The 25,057-nt window shown below is 47.8% G+C and overlaps 1 protein-coding gene across 9 annotated transcripts in view; it reads left to right on the top strand.

The window, feature by feature from the left end:
• The first annotated feature begins 238 nt into the window (after window positions 1–238).
• TCF7 (transcription factor 7) overlaps window positions 239–25,057 on the top strand; it is a 76,977-nt gene continuing 52,158 nt past the window's right edge. For 4 of the 9 annotated variants that reach the window (XM_075102926.1, XM_075102920.1, XM_075102922.1 and 1 more), the window contains exons 1-3: window positions 240–874; window positions 978–1,044; window positions 1,458–1,567. In XM_075102926.1, the coding sequence (XP_074959027.1) occupies window positions 668–874; window positions 978–1,044; window positions 1,458–1,567 (384 nt within the window). In that variant the 5' untranslated portion in view covers window positions 240–667. Of the gene's footprint in view, window positions 875–977; window positions 1,045–1,457; window positions 1,568–25,057 lie in introns of all 9 variants that reach the window. The other 5 variants (XM_075102916.1, XM_075102923.1, XM_075102919.1 and 2 more) reach the window with 4 other exon arrangements.

Genomic DNA, 25,057 nt, shown 5'->3' with positions numbered 1-25,057 from the left:
AGCGCGTGTGCGGTGCGTGTGTGTGTTTGCATGTGTGTGCATGTGTGTGTGCGCGCGGGTGCGTGCGCCCGCCCCCGGCCCCGCCCCGCCGCTGTCAATCACCCGGCGGCCGCTTTGATGTCGGCAGCCCCGGCCCGCCGCGCCGCCGCGCTCGCACACAGGCACCGGGCGCTCCGTGCCTCTGGCCGCCGCCGGCGCCCGCTGCTCCCAGGGGAACTTTCCGGGGCTCGGGGGGGGGCGTGGGGGGCGGCACGGGGTGGGGGTGGGGGGGCCCGGCGAGCCCGGCATCCCGCGACGCCCGCCCGCAGCCTGCCGAGCCCCCCGCCAGCCGCCGGGGCGGGAGTCAAGAAGGAAAAACAATTCTAATTGATTTTTTTTTTTTTTTAGAGAAAAAAAAAAAAAAGGATTTAAAGGGAGTTTGAGAAGGGGAAGCAAAAGTAAAGGAAAAAGTTTAAAAGTTGGAAGGGAGAGGGGAAAAAAAACTTTAAAAGGAACGATTTTAAGAGGGAGCGATTTTTTTTTTTTTTTCAAGTGGGGGGAAAAAAATTGAGAGAGGAAAAAAAAAAAAAAGAAAAAAATAATTGCGAAGGGCTTGATCCGGGCGGCGGAGAACAATAACTCGCCGGGAAAGTTGCTGCGCGGCTCGGGAGGGAGCGGCGGGAGGAAAATGCCGCAGCTGGGCAGCGGCGGCGGGGACGACCTGGGGGCGACGGACGAGATGCTGGCCTTCAAGGACGAGGGCGAGCAGGAGGAGAAGATCCCGGAGAACGCTTTCACGGAACGCGACCTGGCCGACCTCAAATCCTCGCTGGTGAACGAGTCGGAGGGGAGCGGCAGCCCCGCCGCCGCCGCCGCCGCCGCCGCCGACCCTGAGGTGAGCCGGGCCGCCCCCGCCGCCCCCGCCCCGGCCCCGCGCCCCCCGCCCCGCCACCCCCCCCCCGCCGCTCGCTCTCTCTCTGTCTCTCCTCCCCATGCAGGCCATCAGGCGTGTGCAGGATCCGCAGAGGGTTTATCAGGAGAAGCTCCCAGACCACATGGATGATGGTTAGTCGCAGCGACCCCCGCCTCTGGGGTGGGGGTGTGTGTGTGGGTCCCCCATCCCCGCAGGCCTCCCCCTGGCTCGCCCCGTCCAGCTCACCATCCCCGGGGTGGGTGAACCCCCTGGTCCCCAAACCGAGCAGCCACCATGTAACACCCCCCCCCCCGGGAGTGACGGATGCCAGCCTGGCCACCACAAACCCCCCCCTTCCCTGCAGGAAAAGCTGCTCCTGGCAGCAACGAGGGTTCCCAATGCACCCCATGTGGGACCCCGAGTCCCCAGGGGACCCTGGCACCCCCCCTATACATCCTCCGAGAACTGCAGGGCAAAAAGACTCCCCAAAGGTGCTGTAACTTCTTCGGGTTACAGAGGAATCACCTGTCGTAAGGCAAATCCTGATGGGGAACTTTAATTCTAGCAGGTATGAAGCATCAGGACCCAGGGATGTATAAAGGATCTGCGTACTCTGGCTACCCTTTCCTCATGCTCTCAGACCCTTATCTGCCAAATGGATCTATGTCACCTCTGGTGAGTTCCTCCTCTCCTTACTGAGAAGTTTCATGGCCTCTGTCACTGCTGAAGTATGTTGCAGGTATCGTGCAGGCACCTACATGTGCTTTTTTTTCTTTTTCTTGACAAATTGCAGCCCTGGTTCTAAAATGCCCAGGTGCTGTCCTGTCCCAGCCGAAGGGAGAAGGACTGGGAAGGGGGAAAGATGCTCGGCAGCGAGCGCCTGCTTTGCTCTGAATTTGCTGGAGGAGCAGCTTTTCCAATCTCGCCGTCCTCTAGGTTCGCCTTCATTCCTCCAGGAACCAAACCCTAAAATAAGAATGCCCCTTCCCTTTTCTGGGTCACAGGCTGTGGAGGCGAGCAGCTTCTGGTGTTTGTGTTCAGGGATACGTCCTGCAGTGTAACTTAAGTTCAATGTTACCGGCTTGTAAAATGGCCAGGCTTTGGCCTGCCTTTGCTTAGAGCTCTGTTGTGGGTGATGGCCCAGAAAGTGGATCTTGTGCTTCTAAAATAGCAGTAGAGGTTTTTAGAAAAAGGCTTAATGCTTTAATGATTATTCCTGTCTTCTTCCTGTAAAGTTTTTCCCCCTCGGGTCAAATCAGCTTTAGTAATTCTGTGTATTCTAGTCTTTGTAAGTTTTGCTATCTGAATAATTAAGCGAAAGGCTTCTCCACAAAAGCGTCACCACCTCTATCAAAACTTCAGAAAATAATGTCAAGACGTTGCAGCAGACAGTCAGTGCTGGTGTCGCTCCTGGGGAGCCGGCACTGCTGCATTAATCCCAGACGTTATTCTGCATTTGCAGTCGATGGATGAGAGCAGAATGTCATTTGGTTTATTTCAGTTTTAGCTTTTAACCTGTAAGGGGATAAGGTTTATAAGAATATATAATGCCCGCCTTAATTTCAACCGTTTGTTCACTAGAGGGGTAGGATGTTAAACTGGCATTATGAAAAATTGATGGATTGCGGGGTCTGAAACTCAAGTTGAAGTGTGATTCAAATATTGTTCACCGGAATCACTGCTGCGTCCTCCCGCCCGACGCCACTGGCCTGCGTGGCAGGAGGAGACAGGTCCCTCCGTGAGCCTGCCCGTGGCCCCAGCGCAGCCCTGCTTGGGGGAAGCGATTTCCCCGGCTGCAGAGTGTCGTAACTTTGCTGAAGTCAGTTTGCAGGTATTGAGGATCTATCCCTAGATTTTGAAGTCTTCCTTCAGCTTACAGCAAGGAAAGATGCGTTTGCAAGGCAGGGCCAAGGTACATGGTTGTAATCCAAATAAGCGTTTCTTCTGTTGCTTCCCTCCTGGTGTCCCTTCCTCCAGGTAACCGGTATCCCCCTTGCCCCTCTAAAGTAGTAACTTGCTCTCTTCTTGATACATTTTACATGGTGATGCTAAATTTGTCTTATTTAAACACATTTTGTTTTCTCACTGGTGTAGACTCTGGGTAAATTCAGAGTTACAGTAGCTCAGCAACTATTTGCTGTAGTAGATTTCTTTTAATCTTTAAACCTTACTAGCTGGGCAGCAAAGTGCAATAGCCTATTTATTAGCGATTAAGCTAAAAAGTAGGTTGTGGTTTGCGAATTGTCTTTCCCCATGATAATGTCATAAAAACCCAAGGGGTTACTTTCGGAGCAACAGAGAGGAGTAAATAGACTGCGCAACTCAAAGGGGAGAAAACTGAGTAGCAGAGAAGGAACAATCCCGTCCCCTTGAGAGCCACAGAAATCATCCACTGCATCAGCCAGCTTTACTTAGGCCTGTTCGAATCCTGCCGTGTTTTACGTGGTGTGACTTAAAAAGCTGATTTGATGTTTTCAGCTCAAAATCTGTTAGCTAACAGACATGGGAAGACTTCTTCCTCAGATAAAGGCTGGTCTTCTGGTGTTTCGACTTGGTACAATAGCTATTCCAATATATCTTTCTGGGCATTTTTTTTTCCTCGTGTTTATATTGACCGTGCAAAGGTTATCATACTAAATTATGTATTGCTCTCATATAGATTTATTGCCGCTGTGTGCATTATATAAAGTGCGGGCTATAATCTGGTGGCTGCTTCCAATAATTGAGGAGGTCAGATCTGTGACTGAAGATTGCAGATACTTAACCATCCATAAAAGTGTGTTTAATTAACACTTTAGCACAAGTAGAGTCGGGGAGGAGGGTTGTGTGAGTGAATGAGATTACGTATCACAGTCATGCATGCGCTTGGTAGTGGAGATTGTATTTTGGTTATTGGGGCCTCCTGGAAACGGTTGTTTGCAGCTAGGATTAACTTCAGAATCTTAAAAAAAAAAAAAAAAAAAAATTAACCCCGGAGTACTTCAGCAAACTGTCGGGGCTTTACATTTAACTGACTGAAAAACATAACACAGCTCCCCGAAAGACGAAGGGTGGCTGGCACCGAGGCTGCGAGTTGAACCCCCGCCCTGCGACGCACCGTAAAACCACATTTTGTTTTCTGTGGGCTCCCTCCGAACCCCGGCAGGGTGCTGCGAGCAGTGCTGGAGCCAGCCCGGAGCGCCTGCCTGGGTGGGTGTGTCGCTACCGGCATTACCGGTGTGCTGCTTTCCTTTTTTCTTATTTTCTCAGCAGCATCACTTTTGCTTTGTTTCCCTCAAGGTGGTTGTAGCCCGCTAACTGTTACACTGCTCACCCCAGCATCCTGCTAGGCTGCCCGCATCTCCCCAGCCAAAATTGTCTCTTTTTACCAAAACACACCCACTTGTGTTATTTACGTGCTCCGGCGTCGCTCCGGAGTGATGCGCTGAACATGTCCGCGTACCTGACATCAGCAGCAACGCCAGGCCTAGCTGATGTCCCCAGCGAGCAGCAGGATGTGGCAAGAGTCCCCGCCGCCGCCGCGGGCAGATCCCGGGCGTTGGGCTCGGTGGGCTGCCTTTGCTGCGGTGGCAAACGCTGCTTTAGGGCAGTTGGGCTGGAGTGATGCTGGTTTGAGCATGCACCAGTAGCCTGGACTGGCAGAGAGAGAAAGGAGGGCTGTGGGGTGGCCAGGGCGCACAGGTGAAGGTGTTCCTGGAGCTGGGGACAAGGCAGCGCCTGAGCCTGGGTGTCCCGTGGTTTGGGAGCGTGCTGTGAACCCCCGTCAGCTGGCCGGGCTGGGGAGGCCACGCTCTCGGTCAGGTGTGTTAAAGAGCGTCTCGGCGCAGGCTTTGCATGCATCTGAAATCTTGAAATTTTGCAAGGCACCAGCAGAACCGTTTCTCACCCGGCTCTCGGGTTTCGCAGGCGTGGTGGTTTGTGACTCTGCTTTGACTCTCCCAACTCTTGGAAAGTCCAGCTTTCCCCAGGGTGGAATATATAGGATTTGCCAGTTAAAAATCTGTAAGAAACTTCCAAAGAATATTAACAAGTTGAGGAACTGTTTTTCTAAATGAAATATAAAATCATAAAACTATATCCTTTTTTAAATAGTACAAATGACTTTAAATCAAATTAAGGTACATCCTTAGTAGGAACATCAGCCTTTTAGGTGGTTACAAACATTAGAGGTCAGACATGGTCAAACATGTTAACACTTTGATCAGATTAAAATATTTTTCTTGCTACAGTTGTATAATTGAGTTTAGACCCGAGGGGGTTTTCTGAACATTGTTATATCTTGTACCATGTGGTAGTTAAATGGTAGAAGGAGCAGTTATAAGTTCCTTTAAGTTCCTTTTGTAAATAGGTTTATAAAACAGGGGAATGAGCCGTGCTATCCCCGCTCCAGTCGATGGGAGAGCTCCCGGCAGAGGTCTTCGCACCTTCTGCACACCTCTGCTGTGCGTAGTGAGTGCGTGAGGTGTGTGCAGGCAGAATTAATGTGTTTTATATATAAAGCTGAGGCACCGGCCTTTCTGTCTGTGCGAGAAACAGAGATCCAAGAGCCTCTATTTCTTTGGAAAACAGACACAACCTAATTTTCTTAATTATTAAGTTGTGTAACCAGAGCTCACGCAGGAGCAGAAGGGTGGTGGTACCTTTGCAAGCTCTGCACGTGTAAAGTCCCCAGATGAGATGGCAGGCCTAGGAAATCATGCCGATGTTCAGAGCCTGCTCCCTGTGGTCAGCCGGGCTCCTTGAGCTTGGTTCCTGTTGAGTGGGTTTGAAATGTCCCCTTGGGCAGGGCAAGATGAAAGTGCAGTTACTGCTGGCCTGGGGCCACAGGTCCCAAATGTCTATCAGGAGGTCAAAAAAGCGCGGAGCTGAAAGTCTCCTGCTGGCCTTTGCCAGCCAGAAGCTCAAGCAGCAGCAGCTGAGCCCGGGGATGTGGCTACTTCTGCTGCAGCCCCCTTCCCCCAGGGCTGCTCCGTCCCGTTGCGGGAGGAGGCTGTTGCCCCCGCAGCAGTTGGCGGAAGGAAATCTGCAGCTCAGCTGCTTCTGTGTAGAAGTCTTTCTGTCCTAGCTTGCACTGTCAGGGCAGTAGTTTAATATTGTTTTTTTCCTGTGTCGAGTTCTGATCCTGTTGAAACCAGTGGGAAAACTCCCCGGAGTCACCTCGTGACGGGGATTTGTCGCTGCTGTGTCCCTCTCCAGATGTTGCGCGTGGAGGGAGGGCAGCTGCACGTGAACAGCAGCTCGGCGCGTTTCCAGCAGTGCCTGCTGCTGTGGGAGAGCAAAGGCGCCGGCAGCTCCCCGGCCAGGTTCCCTGGCAGCAGGGCTTGCGCTGCGGGACCTCGCTGGGACAGCACCCCATCCCCATAAATTGTTATATTCCCAGCAGAAAGCAGTAGGAGTGCGGTGACTGTTGATGGATGTCCTGGCAGACAGACGGATGAGTAATTTGTTCCCTCCTGACCAGAGCAAATCCACTTCTCCCAGCTTTTCTACCTAGCTTGAAACAGGATAATGGTGAAAATAATTTTTTATATTAAAGCATAATGTTGGATAGGTGGATGTACCAAGGCACAGGGCTTCCGAGGTCATTTATTGCATGTCTGATTCAGCCTTGGTTCCCCCCCAAGGAAAATTCTTGTGTTAATTTCTGAGTTCATATCACACCCTCAATTTTGAAGCAGAACTTCCCTTTGAAATAAATTAGAGAGTTCTGCTTAAGAAGCAGTGACATGATACAGCACTGCCTGTGTGTGGTCTAATATAACCTTATTTTTAAAATTGTTTGGAATGAAAAAAAGAGAAAGAAAAATGTCACAGGGAAACAAAAGCAAGTTTTATGTAAATCCGTGCATGTGAATAAGCGTGCACGTGATTCAGACAGTTCAACAATATCTGCTCTCCCACTGGGATTCCTTCGCAGGCTACCCTGGAACTGGCTACCCAGGCACGGGATGCTTTGTCGGTGGGGAGTTGCTATGAGATTATGTGTGGTAAAGGCACCGTTCCCGCAAGCTTCCAACTGTTGCTGTTTGTGAGATGTTATTAGCTCAACTGGTTGAGAATTTGGAGAGAGAAGCAAAACCTAACATCAACCCAAGCTCCCAAAGCTCATCCATGTTAATGATTAATATTTTTTAAATTTTAACTGTGAAGAACAAAGTGATTTGGGGGTTAGTGGCACATGACGTGTCCAAGATGAAAGAACGGAGCTGGTTTGGCATCCAAAGCTTTAACGGAGAGAAGGGGGGAGCGGCGGGAGGGCGGCGAGGAGCTCTGCGACGTGCTCTTGCTGCTCGCCGGCAGGACGCGTGTCGCCTCGCAGCTTGCAGTCTCTCTCCTGCCATAAGTCTACAGGCACCATTGAATTCCTGCGTTCGGGTGGAAACTCTGACCAATCCGTACGGTCGGGTGTGCTGGCGTTTGCTGTTCTGAAGTACCCGTTCAAGTAACCGCGCGTGTGTTCCTGTGACTAAACAGACATTGCCGACTCTGTAGGGATGACTCTCTTGACTGCTCTCGTAGATCAACTGTGAAGGGCCAGATCCTAATCACAGGCTGAATCCCTCTCTATCTGTAGCGTGATCTGCAAGTGAAGCAGGTTTTCAGGATACAGGTGGTGTGAGCTGCACACCTAAGATTGCAGTCTGGTCCGGACGGCATGTGTCTGTGTGTACATGACATGGTGGTTATTGGTAGAGCACAGTCAAATGCTGAGAAACATCAACCGTTTTGAGGAAGCATCTACAGCTCGCCATTAACTGCACACCCGTAGTTCGTTGTCTGCCCCTTGGCCGTGAGTGATTCAGCAAGACTAAATTTAGTCTTTGTTTTACGAAACAAAAATTTAGTCGTTGTTTTACGGGTTGGCCTTTGAGCCCCCTCGCTAACTCACCGTAGAGAAAGCGAAGGAAGGACCTGTGCATCTGTGAGCGTTGTATATGCTGATGGGGAGGCCATGGTGGACAGGGTGGGTTTGGGTGAACAACAGTTGAGCACGTGCTGCCATTCAGTTACTAAAACCTCCTGCACAATGTTTGAGTCACAAATTCCTCGAGAAATCCTCACGGACTGTCTTCTCCTGTCTGTTGCATTGATTTGAAGAGGGACTAGACGCCAGACACTCCCAGCGCTGTCCTCTTGGAGAGCACATTGCCACTGCGGGAGATTCTCTCCATCCCACCCCTCCGAGGCTTTGGGCTGCCCTCAGCCATCACGTAACGCCTCTCCTTTCCTTTGCTGCTCACTTCCTTGCGTTCCCATGCCTTTGCCGCTCCAGCTCGCTGTTCTTGGTGCCAGGAGATGGCTTACGTCAGCACGTCTCCCAGCCTGAAGTATACATGCTCTTACATCATCATTTACCAATGGTGGGTGGAGGGCACAGAAATAGGAGAGCAGGTACAAGTTGCTTCCTGAACTCTTTGCAGAGCCACTGCGGCAGGGAAAACTTCTCAGCCTGACCAAATCCCAGGCTGGTGCCAAGCTGGGACGTGTGAGTCGTCCCCCCCCAACGGGCTCTTTCATGTGCTATTCTTCCAAATCTCTCTTTAAAAAGTAGGCTATAACATGATACTTGCTCATTAGTCGCTGTGTCTGGAGGATGAAACAAAGGTTTGGTAGGACGACGGGGTGACTCAGAGGGTTGGTAACAGGATACAGAGCTGTTCATTTCCTAGTTTCCAGTTTTAATCCAGCTGAATCAGTAAAGACCAAATGCTTGTTCAGTCTCCTGGCTTGTCCAGCAGTCTGTCCAGGAGGGCACGGCTCCCTCCAGCCCCCAGGCAGGGCGAGTGTTTCACGGCATGAAGGATGAGATGTCCTGGGAACCTGCAAAGTCTGTACCAAGCCCTCTGCGAGTGTCAGCCGAGGTCTTCGTTCTCGCCTTGGGACTGCCAGTTCAGCACATGCTGCTGGCTCACAAACCCACCTACTTCATTTCTTAAAGGAAGTGATTGCAACATCACACGCCTCTGAGTCTTGATTACGGCAGGATCTTTTTCTTGGTCACCTCCCAGTGATCTTGGACAAAAAGCTCTCACCTTCACCTCCTTAGGGAGCAACTTGTCTGTCCTGTGGCCCTTTTCTCTGATTTTTGCCTTTGAGTCTTTGTAACTTATGACCTTTCCCAAAGTTATGAAGGACTATTCCACCACCACTGCCTCTGTGAGGCGGTTTCACGGAGAAAGTGTAACATTTAGTCAACACTGAGGATGAGGAGGTTTAGCAAAACCTGACAGAACAAGCAGTACCCATCGAGAGCATCCCGCTGGCTGGAGGTGCTGGGCAAGAGGTCACCAAAGTGGCTTTAAACCTCCGCTCCTCTCCCATCTGCCACTTCAGTGCTAAACAGAGCTCAGCTGCAACAAAAAGAATCTGGTTCATTGTGTTTCACGGGGTCCCAAAATTAGTATTTTGTTAAACGAAACAATAAACTCAACAATGCTGTGGTAAGTTTTCGAAACCAAAGTAAAGCTGGATACTAGAATCTAGAGCACTTTTCCCCTCCGGTTATAACAACTTTACATTTGATTAAATGATAGGCAAAAAAAGTCTCAACAGTATCTCCTTTGTTCCATTGAGAATCTGGAGCTATAATATACAAAGTACACATCTGCCTTGAAAAGCTACGCAGTAATCATGGACTGGCCAAAAAAAAGACACTTTTTTTTTTTTTAAGCGATTCAACTTGTATGCTATATGTCGACTTTGTTTTCTGCTGTGGTTTGCTGGGAGGAATAGAATACATGAGCATAAACAGAGGTTCTCCTCTGATGGGACTTACACAAAAGCAAAATGCGAAAGCCCAGGATCATAATGTAGGCTTGACTCAGCACGGGGGGATGCAGTTATAAACACACTTGTGGCCGAAGTGCTGGGGAGGTGCTCTTCCCAGAAAAAATGCTCAGAAAGGATCAGAAATGTGAATTTTTATTCTAATACTGAGGAGGTGGCTTTCATGTTTAGGAAATAAACTGTCGTAAGATCTACCACATGAAAATTTGTTGTTCTTAGCATGGAGAGGCCGATGAGTGGGTTCTCGTTACGTGCCGCTGCCCTGGAATTACTGGCGGGGGAGCGGAGAGAGCGAGGAGCCGTCGTCTCCTACAAACCCCGCTTTGTATGACTTTGCCCTAAAAGAAGAAAGGCCAATTCTAACGTGGGAGACAGTGCACAACCCCTGACACCAGCATATCCGAGGCTGAAATTTGGCCTTTGAGCTTTGGCTTCCTGCTATAGCTTACAGAGTGTGGCATTGCCAGCTTTGAAATCCGACCGTCCAAAGGGATGCACGGATTCAGAAATCCAGGTGACGTTTTGTGGGGTTGCGTCGTGCTGTGCTGAGCATTCCTTTGGGACAGCCAATGCTGTCATATAGGATAAATTAAAACATGCATATTAACCCCAAATCCGAAACAGAAGCAATAATATAAAATAAGAAATAAAGTTTAAAAAAAAAAACCAAACCAAACAAACCTTTTTGTTTAACTTTCTCTGATACAAAGCAATTTCTCCAGGACTGTACACCATATGAAACACATTATAAATGCTCTTGTAAAATCCACATCATTATACCACATGAAAGGCTGGGTCCTAAAAATAGCCATTCAGAGAGGATGCAGGCTAGTAGCAATTTCGGTGATCGTGAAATAGTTGTGTTGACATCTCTATGCATGCACACCCACAGAAAGCTTTGACTTTTGAATATTCTTAGCAACATTTGTGCTTTATGGAATTTTCCACATTCTGGACCCATTAATAGTCTCTTACCCGGCGTGTTCCTTTCTGATCTTATCCCCATGTTTCTAGCCCTGATTTTATTGAGAAAATGGGTAATTTTTTTTTTCTTTTTAAATCTTACATGAAACTCCTTCCTGGCTATCAGTTTGACAGCAGTTGACGGTGTCTGTTGTATTTCCCTGTCTCCTGTCAATGGAAGTCCTTTCTTTTCCCTTCAATAGACACACGCATCCCTGATATTTTGGAGGGCTAACTGTCAAAATGTAACCCTAGAGCATTAGATGATAATGTGAGGAGCTGCCATGTCTACCCGGCCTTTGCTGTAGTATTCAAAAGAAAGCAAATGAAATCTGCAGTAATTATACAGTAATGTATCCACAACAAAAAACTTCTTCCTCGTCCCAACGATCAGAACTTGGCTTTTGTTTTGAAATATGAAAGGATGCAGCCTCCTGGCTTTGGTGTGTTTGCAGCAAATCCCTGGCTGGGATAAACTGCCATAGCTCTGGGACAGACAACAGAGTCCTGCCAACTGATATCACTGGAGATCTTTTTGAAGAGCTCATCAGATTTTATTGCTGTTGTGTTTTGGTTTTAGCTCGTTATTTGTTTGAAATCATTACTATAGGGATAGTTTTCTGAAAAACGTTTGAATCTTCAGTGCTGATCTCTTGTTTGAGTTTTTCTTTTGTAAGTAGAGATGGGGATGCTGGAGACGTACATCCTCAAACACGAGGATGTCTGAAGGTTGTGGTTAAGTCTGTCCAGGGTTTTAAGTGTGTGGCCCCTCTAAAGCCAGTTGGAAACAGTCTATTTCCTCAAAATAAGTTTGCTTTTGGAACTGGAGCAAAATCTTTGGAGACAGCAAATTAAATAATAGGGTGTTGAAGAAAATGACATTGCTTCTTCAACAGATGGCATGAAAATCATGAATTCTGGAGTTTCAATCAGATCAGGTATAGCTGTGGTTGTGATGGGGCAGGACACGAACTCATCAAGCAATGCAATTCAGAGGGATTCACTCCGAGGCCTACAGTCATTCTCCAGGTTATTTTAACTTAAGGGCAGCTCTTGTCCCTTGTCAAGCTCTCGAGTCCTTTTCCTGTGGAAACAGGGAAGTTTTTAGATCTCTCAGTTGAATTTTTGCAGGCTGTTGGCAACTTTGAAGAATCAAATGCTGTAAAATGCCATCACAGAAATGTGTCTACTATTGCTAATTTAGTTCCCTAAAGCGGCTGGACGGGGGGACGGGGGAGCACCTTGGCAAGGCAATAGTTTTATCTCAGCCTCGTAGAGTAAATGCCTTCATTTCCAAACGTAGTCGGCAGCAATTTAAGGTTATATTTCCAACTAAGTGCTAAGAAATGTTGGCTCATGTGGGCGTACGTGCTCTGTATAATAGAACAGATACTGATGTTTAGAAAAAGCCAAAAAGTTTTTTGAACGCTTCTGGCCTGAAGTTAACATCATACCGAAGTCCTTTTGTGTTTTCTGGAATTTATCTGATGGCTGAAACCAGGGTTATATCTGGTAATGTAAGTTTTTTACTATTCTGGTGAACTCTGTGCTTTTCCTGAGCAGAATTCAGGTAAAAACCCTCGGTGTGTGCTGTCTGGGACCTCTGACAGCACTTGAACACAAGAGTCGTTGTAGAAAAAATTTAATTTTTTCACTTGAGAGGACAGAAAATTACCTAATATGTCAGCGCCAGTTGCTTGGTTATTGCTATTTAATGGAAATAGTATATAACTACATGCATATTTTTAAACTTTGCCAAATAAAATGCTTTAAAATACTTGTACTGCTCTAGTACGTGGATCTGCATATAAATGCATACTGAGGGATGAGGTGGGCTGCAGTGAATCCCTCAAAGATCAGCTCCCGTGTCCGAAAGCATCACTCTTCATCCAGATTTTCTTCTAAAAGCAGTGCCGTGGTAAATGCCTGGCTCCCGGGTGGGTGCGTAGCTGTTTGCCGTGGGTGGGAGCTGCCTCTCTCCTGACGGCGCCCTGGGAGTTCGTTTGATACGGAGCCGAGCGATCCTCTTACCGGCGAGCACCAGGTGCCGTGTCAGACGCGTGTAAATAGCCAAACAAACAGACATTAGTAACACCAGTTGTTTATGTGTTAACACAGGATGTTCTCAAAATCAGGTAAGAAGTGAGGCATGTTACCAAGTTTTATAGCAGAGGAACCGGATAGTCTTGTAACTGCCGTGCAGGGCTGCGGCGGAGGAAGCGTGGTTTTATCCCAGCTTCTGCTCCCAGTCCCCCAGGAGCTTGTTTTTCTGTGACTCAGTTTCCCCCAGGAGCATTTTGAAGCTTTATCGTTTCACGTGTAAGCAATGTTTGGAAAGCATTGCAGGGAAAACCATGTTGATACTGGAAAAAAAAAAACAACATAAAATGCAACACAGGCTGCTGCGAGAGGGGGTCTTTCAGAAACTCTCAGAAAGACTAGCCAAAAAAAGTAAGCTGTGCTGCTTATTGGACCATTTACTTCAAGACATTAAACAAATTGCAATTTCATAATCTTTTAGCAAGTTGCAGGTGGCCCTAAAACCACAACTCCTTCAAGGCGATTGGCACCTTTGCTCGCTTTAAAAACAAATCTCTTTTTCAGCCTAAATGGTAGTTTCATAGAGCGGCATTAGTTGGATGGGAACGATGACTGGACGGTCCAACATGACGTCTCAAATACACGTGCCACACAAATCTGAGCTATGAATCTGAGGACAGAATGTCATTTCTTATTTACCCACTTGTAATATGCTGATGGGAACAACCTCCAGGATTGCACGGCATAGTTTTTGGACACACATACCAAACCCCTGGATGCATAATTCAAATTCCTTGTCATGAAGAATGAGCCTATTTATCTTGGAACCTTTTTTACTTAAACAGTAATCTCTAGGAAATCATTTGTTAACAGTAGTTAGCTGCCAGTTTGTCAGTTAATGGCTTGAGGCAAAGTCAGAAGCGAATGAAATCTTTTCCAGGGAAGATGCTGCTTGTCGCATGTGGTGCAGAAAGTTTTATAACAGAAAGCATTAGAGGAGGCGGTCAGATGAGTTCAGGCCAACTTTTAGAAGCACGAGGAAACGAGGCATGATGGGGTAGATGGACGTTTTTCTAGCGCATCCATTTGTAAAATATTAAAGCCATCAATCGTGCCCATGTCAACTTCTAAGCCTAAATTTTCCTTACTGGAGGCTCCAGGTGAGCACACGGAGGCCAAAACCACACGTGTTCGTGGTGGCTGGGGCTCTGCCTCGCGCCCCGGGCACCTCCACATCCCTGCACCCCGGGCACCTCTGCATCCCGGGCACCCCCGCATCCCTGCACCCCGTGCATCTCCGCATCCCTGCGTCCCGTGCACCTCTGCATCCCGGGCACCTCTGCATCTCGGGCACCTCCGCATCCCTGCACCCCATGCATCTCTGCATCTCGGGCACCTCCGCATCTCTGCATCCCAGGCGCGTGGGCAGCCGGGCGGGAGAGCTGGGGCGCAGCCCCCCCAGCTCAGTCGGGGTGCCGTGGGGTGTCTGCCAGGGCAGCAGAGTCCTCCAGCTCTCAGATGTTATCATTTCTCTATAAAAGCCTAGCAGCGAGTTTCAGTTAGGTAATGAGAGTTATCTGATTTCTCTTTAATCTGAGCAGCATCGCTACAGCATGATAACCTCGACTCACTATCTCGTGCTCGGTGCTGCAGGGAGAAAAGTGGCAAGAATGGGTGAAAACTCGCTGGAATAGGACCTGAGAAAAAGTCGTCCCAGTCTATACCAAATCCCTCCTTCTTGCAGCAGAAATGGGTGAGAAATAACTGCCCTGAGTAGAAACTCTCCCATGAAGCCGCAAAATCCAGCTGAAGTAAATACCACTTCCCTGCAGCATTATCTCCCACTCTGTGCTGTCTACCCACAGAGGATGGTAGGGTGTAGGAACTGGCAGGGGATTAATGGCAGCCTGGTTCATAAAAAACTTTGCTGCCAGAAGGACGTGGGACCCAGACAGAAGTAAAGAGGGGCTGGTTCTCTCTGCAGATGCCCCCAAGTGCTATTTGTCTGAGAGCAGATTTTCCCACAGATCTTTGGCCTTCATATTATTTGAAGAACCCCCTCTGCAGCTGCAATCCTTCCCTCCCCCGAGGGAAAAACAGGGTGGTAACTTTGTGAACTGAATGGTGTGGAGGTTTAGGAGTACTGCCATGGGAGGGGAAGATTTGGCTCATTAGCGTGGAACATTGTGTTGCCAGGAACAGAGTTTTGGGGCAGAACTAATAACATGGAAGCAGATGCAGTCAGCTTTTATTAAACTGGTTTGTAGATGACTTTAAATAGGCAACAGTTGTATCTGGGGCTTTCCTTGCGAAAGGCAGAATGGCAGACCCCAGAAGCAGAGCTTGGCTTAGATGCCAGCTAACAAGAAGCCAATCGAATTGGAAAAATTTCTGTCAAATGTATTTAAAAAAAACCCCACAACCCTACAAAAGGCTTTGTGGTTGTGTTATATTCCTTAAACTCTTACAGTCCACACATCTCACTTGGAGCAAGGGACAGCTATAGAGTCATAGAGTTTATAGTCTGAAGGACCCAACATTATATCATCTCCCCTTTACCATGGTGTATCATCTCCTCCATGCCATGGACTCCTGAATTTCACTCAGTTACCCCAATAACTGGACGTACCATTAACTGCTTGATAGTGCATTACAGGTAGGGATGGATAAATTAATCTCCAAGCCAAGTTTTGAAGCACTTCTCCCTTGAACCACCCTTTCCGTAGCGCTAATTAACTTCATAATGCTTATCTGCATCGGTGATGGTTGGATGCCATTTCCTGACATATGGCATTCCACGGCCACCTGTAACGATGGGTTGAACTCACTCTGTAATTGCCTTACCCGATTACACGGGTTGGAATGACCATCAGCCAAATACAAATTGCCCATCTCAGCCAGCTACCGCAATCAAGCAAGGCCGTTGATACCTCCAAGAAGTCACCATGAAGACCATCCATCCCCCTGCCAGACCCAGCAACGACCACATTGTCCTTACAATGTCCTTCAACACCTCCGTGCAGCCTGGACTGACCGTCCAGCTTTCATGAGGGTCTCGGGAATGATCAGCCCCCATCAACGCAGCCGAGCCGGCAAATGTCTGTAGAGGTGCCCGTTGGATTTCCGACATCTCCGTAGACGTCCATGAGCTGTCATCTCCTTTCGTACCGACTCCAGCCACCGTTTCATAGAGCAAAGAGCACTGTCCAGAAATCCTTTCTCTGCTCTACGCATCCGAGAGCAGCCTGGCATACGCACCAGGTCTTCATTGATGTGCTCCTTGCAGCCTCATCATCCCGGGCTGGCTGAATAAGGCACAAAGAATCCCATTTGAATGCTGTACTCCATCCTGCCTTTGTTGTGCAATACTTTTTTCTCAGGCAGTTTCTAATCTAGAGATTTTCTGGGATCTGTGCGTGGCATGAAGAGAAGTCTCCTCATCACCTCGGGTTCTGTCTTTCAGTACCAAGTGTTTAAGACATAATTCTAGGCGTCCAGGGCTTGCTTTCTCTTTGTGTCTCCTTTGCTGTTGCTTTCATTTACTAACATGTTGAACTTCAAAGTCTATTCTTTCTCCTTCCTAATTTTTATGGAAAAAATGGTCTGAACCCCATTTGCATTTCCTCCCTGAGGATACTGGCAATCCTTAATCCTATATATTAAAGAATCTCAGTTTTCCCAGCAGCCTTTTATTCTGGGACTACTCTTCCAGGCTGTTTTCTCCTTGAAATTCTCTCCTGTGGTTCAAAATTGCTCTTCATGGTGCCCCTGACCACTGTAACTTTCTGTTATGAGCTATTTGCATGGATGTTTGATCACTTTTAAGTCCTTTTCCCTTCCCATTCTGTTCTTCGCAGGTAATTTGTAAAGGTTTTGTGCTTGTGGCAGTAGGTGCGTGTTTGTCCTCAGTGGTTGCAGCTCAGGGCCATGTGCTGTGCAACCCGCCGATCTCCAGGGACCTGCTGGAATAACTATTTTTAGAGCCAAGAGATAGCAGGGTGAAAGCAAACCGGGTGAATAACTGGGTGCTAGTTTATTCAGGGTGATTTTCATTTCACGCCGATGGGTCCATATTCCCGTCGAGGCCACAGCTCTGGTGACGGCTGGCATTGACCTGCTTGAGAAGCAATTGCTGTCCTTCCCCGGCTGCCATGTGGGATGGCACCGGGGGGACCCTGCCTGCCTGTCCCTTGTCCCTCTCCCTGCTTCCATGCAGGGACCGTGGCAATTCCTCTTGCATTCCCCGGCTCGCGGGAGCTGTGGGAAGTAGGTAGGGTGCCGACTGGGCTGGCCATGCGGATCCAGGGATTTAGATCACGCAAACCCAGTATTCTCTCCTACAAGTCATTCTCAGCTATGTACTCGGGTAATTAGCATGTGCATAAACACTTTGTAATCTTGTGATCATGGCTTGCAGATTAGCTCTTTTGCCAGCTTTGCGATTTCTTTGCCAGTTTTAGTTTTAATTGCAAATCCATTACTGCCAGCTCCCTTGCATATTGTAGCAATAGGCAAATTAAAACACTTGGACACAGTTGGGCGGGTTTCAGTTAAGAAATTAATTGTTACTGCCAGCCAGTGCTTTTTAATGTGAGGGTGGCATTTGAGCTTGTTTTTGAGGGCATAATCTCCGAGACTTTCTTTTTTCCCTTCTCCTCCCCCCTCCCCAGACTGCGTTGCCCTGTTGAGCAGCTCCACAGATGGCATGAAGCAAATGCTTGCCTCTTTGATCTCCTAGTCAAGAAATTTGGAAGTCGTTCTGAATTTATGAGAATCCTGTCTGAAATAAATCTGTCTGTGCACAGGGCCACACTAAGTCAACCCAGAGCTGCAGGCACGGCTCACCTGAACCTCCCGGGGAAGCGCAGGATTGCATCCCACAGGAGCATCGTGTGATGCTGTAGCGATAAAGAGAAACTTCATGCATATTGTTGAACATGAAAAAGTCTAGACAATCTACAATTTACCAGTCGGGGTAATTGGCTAAAGGCTTAATCCACCCTGATAATCCAGTAATGGTATTGTTGGCAGGACACTGATGTAAATATCACTCGGCAGCGCTGGCAGCCGCTGTCTCCTGTGATTGCTGCTGTTCCCCATTCCCTTTCCACAGTTGTTAGGGCTGATGGGGAATTTTCAGGCTTCTGCAAACTTCTTGTCTTTGGCATTTTTCAAAAACTGCCGGTGCTCAGTTGATGTTTTTCACTCCGTTTGTTGAATAGGTGACATTTTTCACCAGGTCAGAACTTTCACAAAAACATTCATCAAGAATAATTTTTTTTTTCCTCATGTACTTTTTTCCCCGTGATGGATTTTTCACATCGCTCGTTCCAGCCTCCTGATGTTAGTGTCGCACGGCCTCCTATCGCCCTTTGACACAAATCGCATCTGGTTTTGCAGCGGACCTGTGCCAGCGCTGTAAGCCGCCTGCCACCTTGTGTGTCACCTCCAAACCTGGTGGCATTCACTGAGACCTCGGTGGCATCGCTCTGCACGAGCCCCAGCCCGAGCCCTCACGTGCCGCCAGCGTGGCTGGGGCTGCAAACGCTGGCGGGGCACTTCCGAGGTTGATGAGCTGAGCCGGGTTTTAAAAATACCTACTCCTCCCCATTTTGCAGGGGTATTTTTAATGCATGTCCATTCGGCCCATGGGGAGAAAGGCGGGGGAGCTGGGGCATGCGGATGTAGCAGCAGCAGATGCAGGGAAGGACGGACAGACGACCCCAGACGTGGGTCTCCCACCGCTGTAGCGTTTCATCCCCTCATGCTGCCTTTCGTGGCCTGTTGATGTGTGAGAGCGTGGCTGGGCTCCGAACGCAGGCTGTCTGAAATTATTGTCTAATCATGCGTGCAGCCGGTTGATAGAATCACCTATCCCATTCCTGTTAGTTTATTCTCTTTAACTCATTCCCTCCATTTACCTGGGTAAAAGGGGTTGTATTCAGCTGGCTTCACAGCTGAAGGATCTGGTCCTATAAGCCTGCACAGCACCAAGCACAAATGAAACCTGACAGGTACAGGAGTCTCCAGGACTTAATTTATAATAGTTATATTTGTTCAATGAACAGCCGCTTGCTCGTTTCTGATCGCAGGCCTTGCACGTTTAGTCCAGGGACTAAAAGCCAAATTAGTTTTTTCTTTCTGTGCATCACCACCACATCATGCCCCGAGTATTGTCTGTACAGCTCCCCTGCCTTCTCTGGGGCTGTGGACGTGTAACTGAGTGGCACTTGGCAAACAACTTCCCTGATGACCAAAGCAGAAACAGCCTGGGAATTACTTTTCTGCAGCGGGCTTGACTCTGCGCTGCCAGCAGAAGTGTTAAAAACTCCATATATAATAATATATATAAACTTCTTTTGGTCACTGAAACCAGCTGAGACGGCTGTGAATCCTCGACACCATTTTTAAAGCAGCCTGTAATGGCTTTTTTCAACATTGTTTTTTTGTTTTTTTTTCTGCTCAGAAAACAATGGAAGAAGCAGAGTTCCGCTGCAAACAAAACCTGAACATGCTCTAACTTACATGTGAAATATCAAAGAGCGCTTATTCAGTACATATTACCACCCTTCCGTTTTACAGCAAACACCTCGTCATGGCCCAGAGACTTTGGGAAAACTATATATAGCGTATTCGGCCGAATGTCACCCTTGTAATTATCCCATAGCTCTGGCTCCGCGATGTTGTGGCTAACAAATCCGACTTTAATTGTTCGTGATCTCTATCGGAGCAGACATCAGGTTTGAGTTCAGCCGGTCCAGAGTCAGGAGGAATAAACACAAACCTACAGTAAGATCAAAGCAGCGCAGAGGTGCGCATGTGCTAATAATAATAGCTTATGAAAGCTCATATTTTCCTTCAACAACATCCTGTCATTTGTGTATTAGCTTTGAAAAGGGGAAAAAAAAAAAAAAAATCCAGTGTAATTTACTTCAGCAAAAAATGAGATAAGGCAGATGCTTGATTGCACCAGCTCATGTGTGGTTTGCTGAGAGGATTGTACATGCACCACGTCCTCCAGTGCATGTGTGCGTCGAGTGTGCAGAGGCTGAGCTGGCTGTGACCAAAGTACCATTGTTATCTGATTTTTATATACAGTCTGTGACAATGTGATGCAGAAAAGAGGATGAGGTAAACAGTCTCAAAGTTGGTAACCGCATCCACACCTGGTGCACCTCGATAAAATGTCTGTAAACAGTTTGTGTAGAGTGAGGTTATGGCGAGGCTCAGGACGTCTAACGGCTCCCGGCGACACAGGCAAGCGCGGGGAGAGAAGCACAGCGTTTGGGATGGTGTTTCTGTCGGGGTGGAATCGCCTGGGTGGAGCCGGTGTAATTAAAGTCGGGATTTTGCCCTTCCATGGCTGTACGTCGTGGCTCCACGGGTCAGCCTTGCAGACGGCGTGTGGGACGAGCAGAGCGTGGCCGGGGTGACTTTCTCGGGGAGACGCTTTGGGACAGCTCAGCCCGCGCGATAGCAGGGTCAGACTACAGTGATTTCCCTTCCACATGATGTGACCTACTTAGGAAACACTGGTCAGTCCTTGAAACTGGCACAATGCTGACCATTTCCTCCATCCCCTTCAAATTTTCACTATCACCTTTTTAATCTAGTGCAGCGGCTTAAGCATCCGGTGGGGTTTTGCCCTGCCTGGCACCCGGATGCCTGATGGGCTGCGGGGGATCGGGACCCAAGAAACCACAGGAGGAGAGCCGCGATGGGTGATGCTGGCCGCCGGGAAGGAGGCGGCATGTGTTTTGAATTCGTCTTTCACGTTGCATGCTGTGGTTGTTGACATTGGGTTGTGCCTGTAGTTCTCTCTGCAAGCAGGAAAGGGTTTGGGGTTTTGGTGAAGGGGAGGGAAGGCTGACAATAAAAGGTGACAAAGTGGCCCACTAAGTACCAAAGATGGGCTGGCTGAGGAAGGAGAAGATTGTTTAGAAAGAAAACCGAGGGGAAGAGGACAAACAGGAGCAGGTACAGGCACGGTTGCAAACTCTCTGCTCTTTCTGCACAGGCGCTGTGTCTTTAGGTACCACCGGCTCCCTGGGCAAGGTGTGACGATGGCCATAGGGTGATAATCACAGCAAGCAATCGCTGCGCTGGGAAGGCGTTTGTCAGGGTTGCGAGGCTGAGCGAGTCTAGCGGCTGAATCGTAGCAAAGAGGGACTCGTTAAGAAAGTGGAGCAAATAATAATGATCCATCTGTTTAATGCAGCTGAAAGGCGTACTTCAAAGATAGTGTTATCCTAAAAAAGCCCAAGTATAGAGGGGAATATACTTGATCACAGCTTCCAAGTTGTGAGGGTAGCGTTGTAAGTAGGTCAGCAAACGGTAATATTTAAATTAACTCCTCTTTCTGGCAACTAGATGGGAATGTAGGTCTGGAAATGGGTAGATGCAGATTCTCTTCCCAGCTCTGCCACTCTGACAAGTCACTTCATCTCCTCGTGCCTAAGGGAAGAATACACCTTTGGGCTCTGCCCAGTAATCATCAGCCAAATGCTTCCCCACCTATCTAAAGGGTTTTAGAATATGTGATTGAAAAGTGCAAAGTGTTATTAACATTGAATTAATGTCTGCCATTACAATATGTAATGGAGTATTTCTGCACACACCCCATTTCCTCCTGCTCGAATGTTTTGTCAGACAAGTCCAAGTGTTTACCAGCTTTACAGCTGGCCTAAAAAGAGCCAGCGAGCTGTAGCTGCTGGGAGCTAGTGGAGCTGCTGGGCTTGTTTGCCGGATGGGATATTTTGGGCACGGGAGCTGGCGGCAGAGCAGAGCCACCAGCACGCTGCCGTGGCCCTGGTTTTTGGCAGCAGGGTCAGGGTGGCCGGGCTGCCCCATCGCCAGCCGCCCCAGAGCTGCCAGGCACATCTCGTGTGAAGGCTGCTTGCCCATAAGCACCGTACCGGAAGGCAAGGTGCGTTCGCCGCAGGGTGCACGGTGGGGTGCAGATGTGCCATGCTTCCTGCCGGGGGTGGAGAGGGCCAGGCTGGTCTGAAAGCGGGGGGGATGTGCTGCCGGAGCACCTCCCTTCACCTCTATTCTGGAAGCTGAGAGTCGCAGCCTTCCCACCACGTGCACATCATCAGCCGACAGCAGCATCCGCGCTTACCCGGGCAGCACAACAACACCCTGTGCAAATTGCTTTAATTTCTACCTCCTCTAAATATATTGATTTTCTCTATGCAAATAACAGCTGCATGTTTGTTGACCCACAGCTGTGTTTAAGGGTATAAAACCAGACCTTTCAAGGCAGCGTTCTTCTTTTTTGGTCGTCAGCTCATCCCATCAGACAGAAATTCCCTGCCTGCCTGTTGCTGTCGCCCATCGGCGTTTGGTTCACACGCAAGTGCTCGGCAGCCCTGCCTCGCTCGCCGGCTTCTCATTATTGCACCCCGCGCAGACATTTCACTTCTTTTGTAAAATATCTCAGCACATGGTGTGGGTTACTGTCTAGACTGCATCACTTGAACCGAATGTATTCACTAATATAATATATTCTTAGGGCTCACTAAAAGTAACAAAGTACGTTTCTTTGTTCGCTCCTTAATTGTTTGTTCATTAGCTTGCTTGCTGATTCATAAAATATGAAAACCTCCAATAGGGTATCTAGTCACTGGTGCAAATTAGCTAGTTTCTAATGTACATAAATAAATTATAACCCTGCATTTACAATTTGCCTTTAGTACAAGCGCTGCGCAGAAGTGCTTTATCTCATCAGGAAAGAATGGGATCTGCTGCTGTGCACACAAAATGACAAGTAAGGGCAGAAGCTGCGAGTGCTGTATCCTACACTTGCAAAACACTTTAGTGGCAAAAATGATCTCTTTGCTGGTGGGTAATCTGTTTGTTTTAGCTTCGGAGCTGGAATGACATCCTTGGATACCTACCTTTGTAGCTAGGGCTGGCTGTTGAGCTGCAGTGAATTGGCATGGGCATGGTGTGCCTGCTGTCAGCAGTTGGGAAAGCCCTGAAGCTTTCGTTATCCCGGGGCTGCAAGTTTTCCCCTGGTTTGTGTGATCCAGTTTTGCCCTTTCTCTCCAGCAGCAGCTTTCCCTACTTTTTGGCTATTCTTGTTGCTTATGATATTATTCCCAAAAAGAACAGTGTCCTCACATCCCTCAGAAACTTACTTCCAGGTAGAATATGCCCAGATATATCCCAGAGGATCTAAGACCATCTTTTTATCGTGTGTTTTTTCCTGCCTACAGATTTCTGTGGCAGGGAGTGTAATTCTCTAATACAATTCAGAGATATAATTCTTCGCTCCTTTCCACACCATGGTTAACATGCTTATCACAAAGGGTATCATTCTCTAAAAATAGTGTAGGTTTTTAGACAAAATTCTGAAGGCAGCTGTTTAATGCCTGCGTATTTTATTGGGTTAATCCCTTTTCAGTTCTGTAATTCTCTTAAATAATGAATACAGGCTATCTGGGATAAGCTTGTGACACAAGTTGTGGCTTAGACCGCACAACCTGGCTACAAGAGAGGTTTGAACTGGCGCAGCTTCACCATCAGTGGGTCAGGGTCCCACGGAGAGACGACCAGAGTCCAAGCAGCGCAACCTATATATTAGTTATTAAAATCTCAGGTCTTGACCGATTTGTATGGACACTAAAGATTTATGGCCATAAATGCCTTGTGTTGCTAAATTGATGGTTACTGCCTCTTCCATGGGCAACGTTCCCAAAGTCTTTGCTCTGCATAAGGCTCGGACCTGCGGATGTTCAAGTAGGTAAATGATTTCACATATATGGATGGTCTTGTCGAAACCAGCCTAACAATTTGTGCATAAAATGATTCGTATGTATTTGTATTTGCAAGTGTTGGATTTATACATGTAAGATCAAGGGCTTAGTTTGTAAATGTTTCTGTTTTGATACATAAAGGCTTTGTTGAATGGGTACTCAGAGGTCTCTGCTGCATAAGTCCTCTTGAATTTCAGTAGCAACCACTCGTGCACCTTTCTTGAGCACAACTAGGTATTCATAAAATTTTGAAATTTATGATGAACTGGAGGATATTCCAGCAGGTCAGCGCCCTGTAGGATGCAACACTTCAAATGATGTGTTGCTAAAATTCTAAACTCAAAAAATGTGTATTTTTGACGGAATGAAGGATACGCTTTTTTCTCAACCTCAATGCAATTGATTAAACAGAGATTAGGATGATGTGGGGCTCATATCTTCAGTTATTTTACCTCAGTATTGCACCATTACTTTAACTGACTTTACCTCAAAGCCTGTCAAACTTCCTTTTCTTTGCTAAATTAAGCTCGTGAATTCTCCACTTGCTCACATGCCCAACACTTCCATCTCTGACAGACGTGGAAAAAAACTGCCCCGTAAACCTGCCCCGTAATTCTTTATCGTTACACGTCCAAAACGTGGCCGGGTGATAACCCTGGTGCACCTCATCGCTCCAACGCGACAAGGCTCTCCCAGACACTGCAGACCGGGACTTGGGAGGGGACTTCATCCACAGACAGAGTAGCGAAAGCTAAATCCCAGTCCCGAAGACATTTTAAGACCTCCGTGGTATCAAAAGGGATAATTTTTTCTTGCAATTTTGTATTTGAAAATCCTGAGGCATGATTCATGTGGTCTGGGAGCTGGCAGGGCTTACGGTGCGTTCTCCATGTTCACCAGGAGCCTGCAATCTGCTGTGCACTAAGCGTAGGGCAGTTAGATCACAAAACTAAATGAAATCTTGCTTGGGAAAGTCGGGGGCGCTTTTCCCCCCGGTTTGACTCTGTCCGCGTTTCGGGTGGGTTTTTTCTTGCTGGATCAATCACAGATTTCTGTCATTTTGTCAGTCTTGTGCTTCAGCAATAAAAGAGAATTAGTTCTAGTTAATCAACCCACAAATCTCTAATCTCTGGTTGATGAAGGCAAAATGCAGAAGTGGTAGAATCTCGTGTCCTGCTGTTGGAGCCAACCAGTACGTGATGCTGCGAAGGCCTGCAAAACGACTCTGAACGGCGTCATTCAGAAATTCGCTTTCATCTTCATCTCATTCTGCTTGAATTTCTTCATTTAATTGTTCAAATCATTGGCTGCGCTTGAGTACTTTTTTGGTTTTCCGTGTGTGTAATGCTATCCAGGTCTCTTTGCAGATGACCAGATTAGGTGAAAGAAAATGAATTATGCTTATTTCTGTGCTTTAGGTGTTTTTTTCATGTGTACTGCCCTATGCAAAACAAGGAATATGATCCTTTAATGTTTTCTTTAGATCCTAACTCTAATCCAGCCTCCCCAGCTCCACCTGAGTTACATGTGAATGTAGTTTTCTTCGCTGTACAGTTTTTCTACATCGTTGAAGGTAAAGGTTCTTGCTAAAGAGGTAGAAAGCTCTAGATCAGCA

This window comes from Phalacrocorax aristotelis, chromosome 8, assembly GCF_949628215.1.
Source record: "Phalacrocorax aristotelis chromosome 8, bGulAri2.1, whole genome shotgun sequence".
Taxonomy (NCBI): Eukaryota; Metazoa; Chordata; class Aves; order Suliformes; family Phalacrocoracidae; genus Phalacrocorax; species Phalacrocorax aristotelis.
The sequence above is the reverse complement of the archived record's forward strand: the minus strand, read 5'-3'. Positions and strand labels throughout refer to the sequence as shown.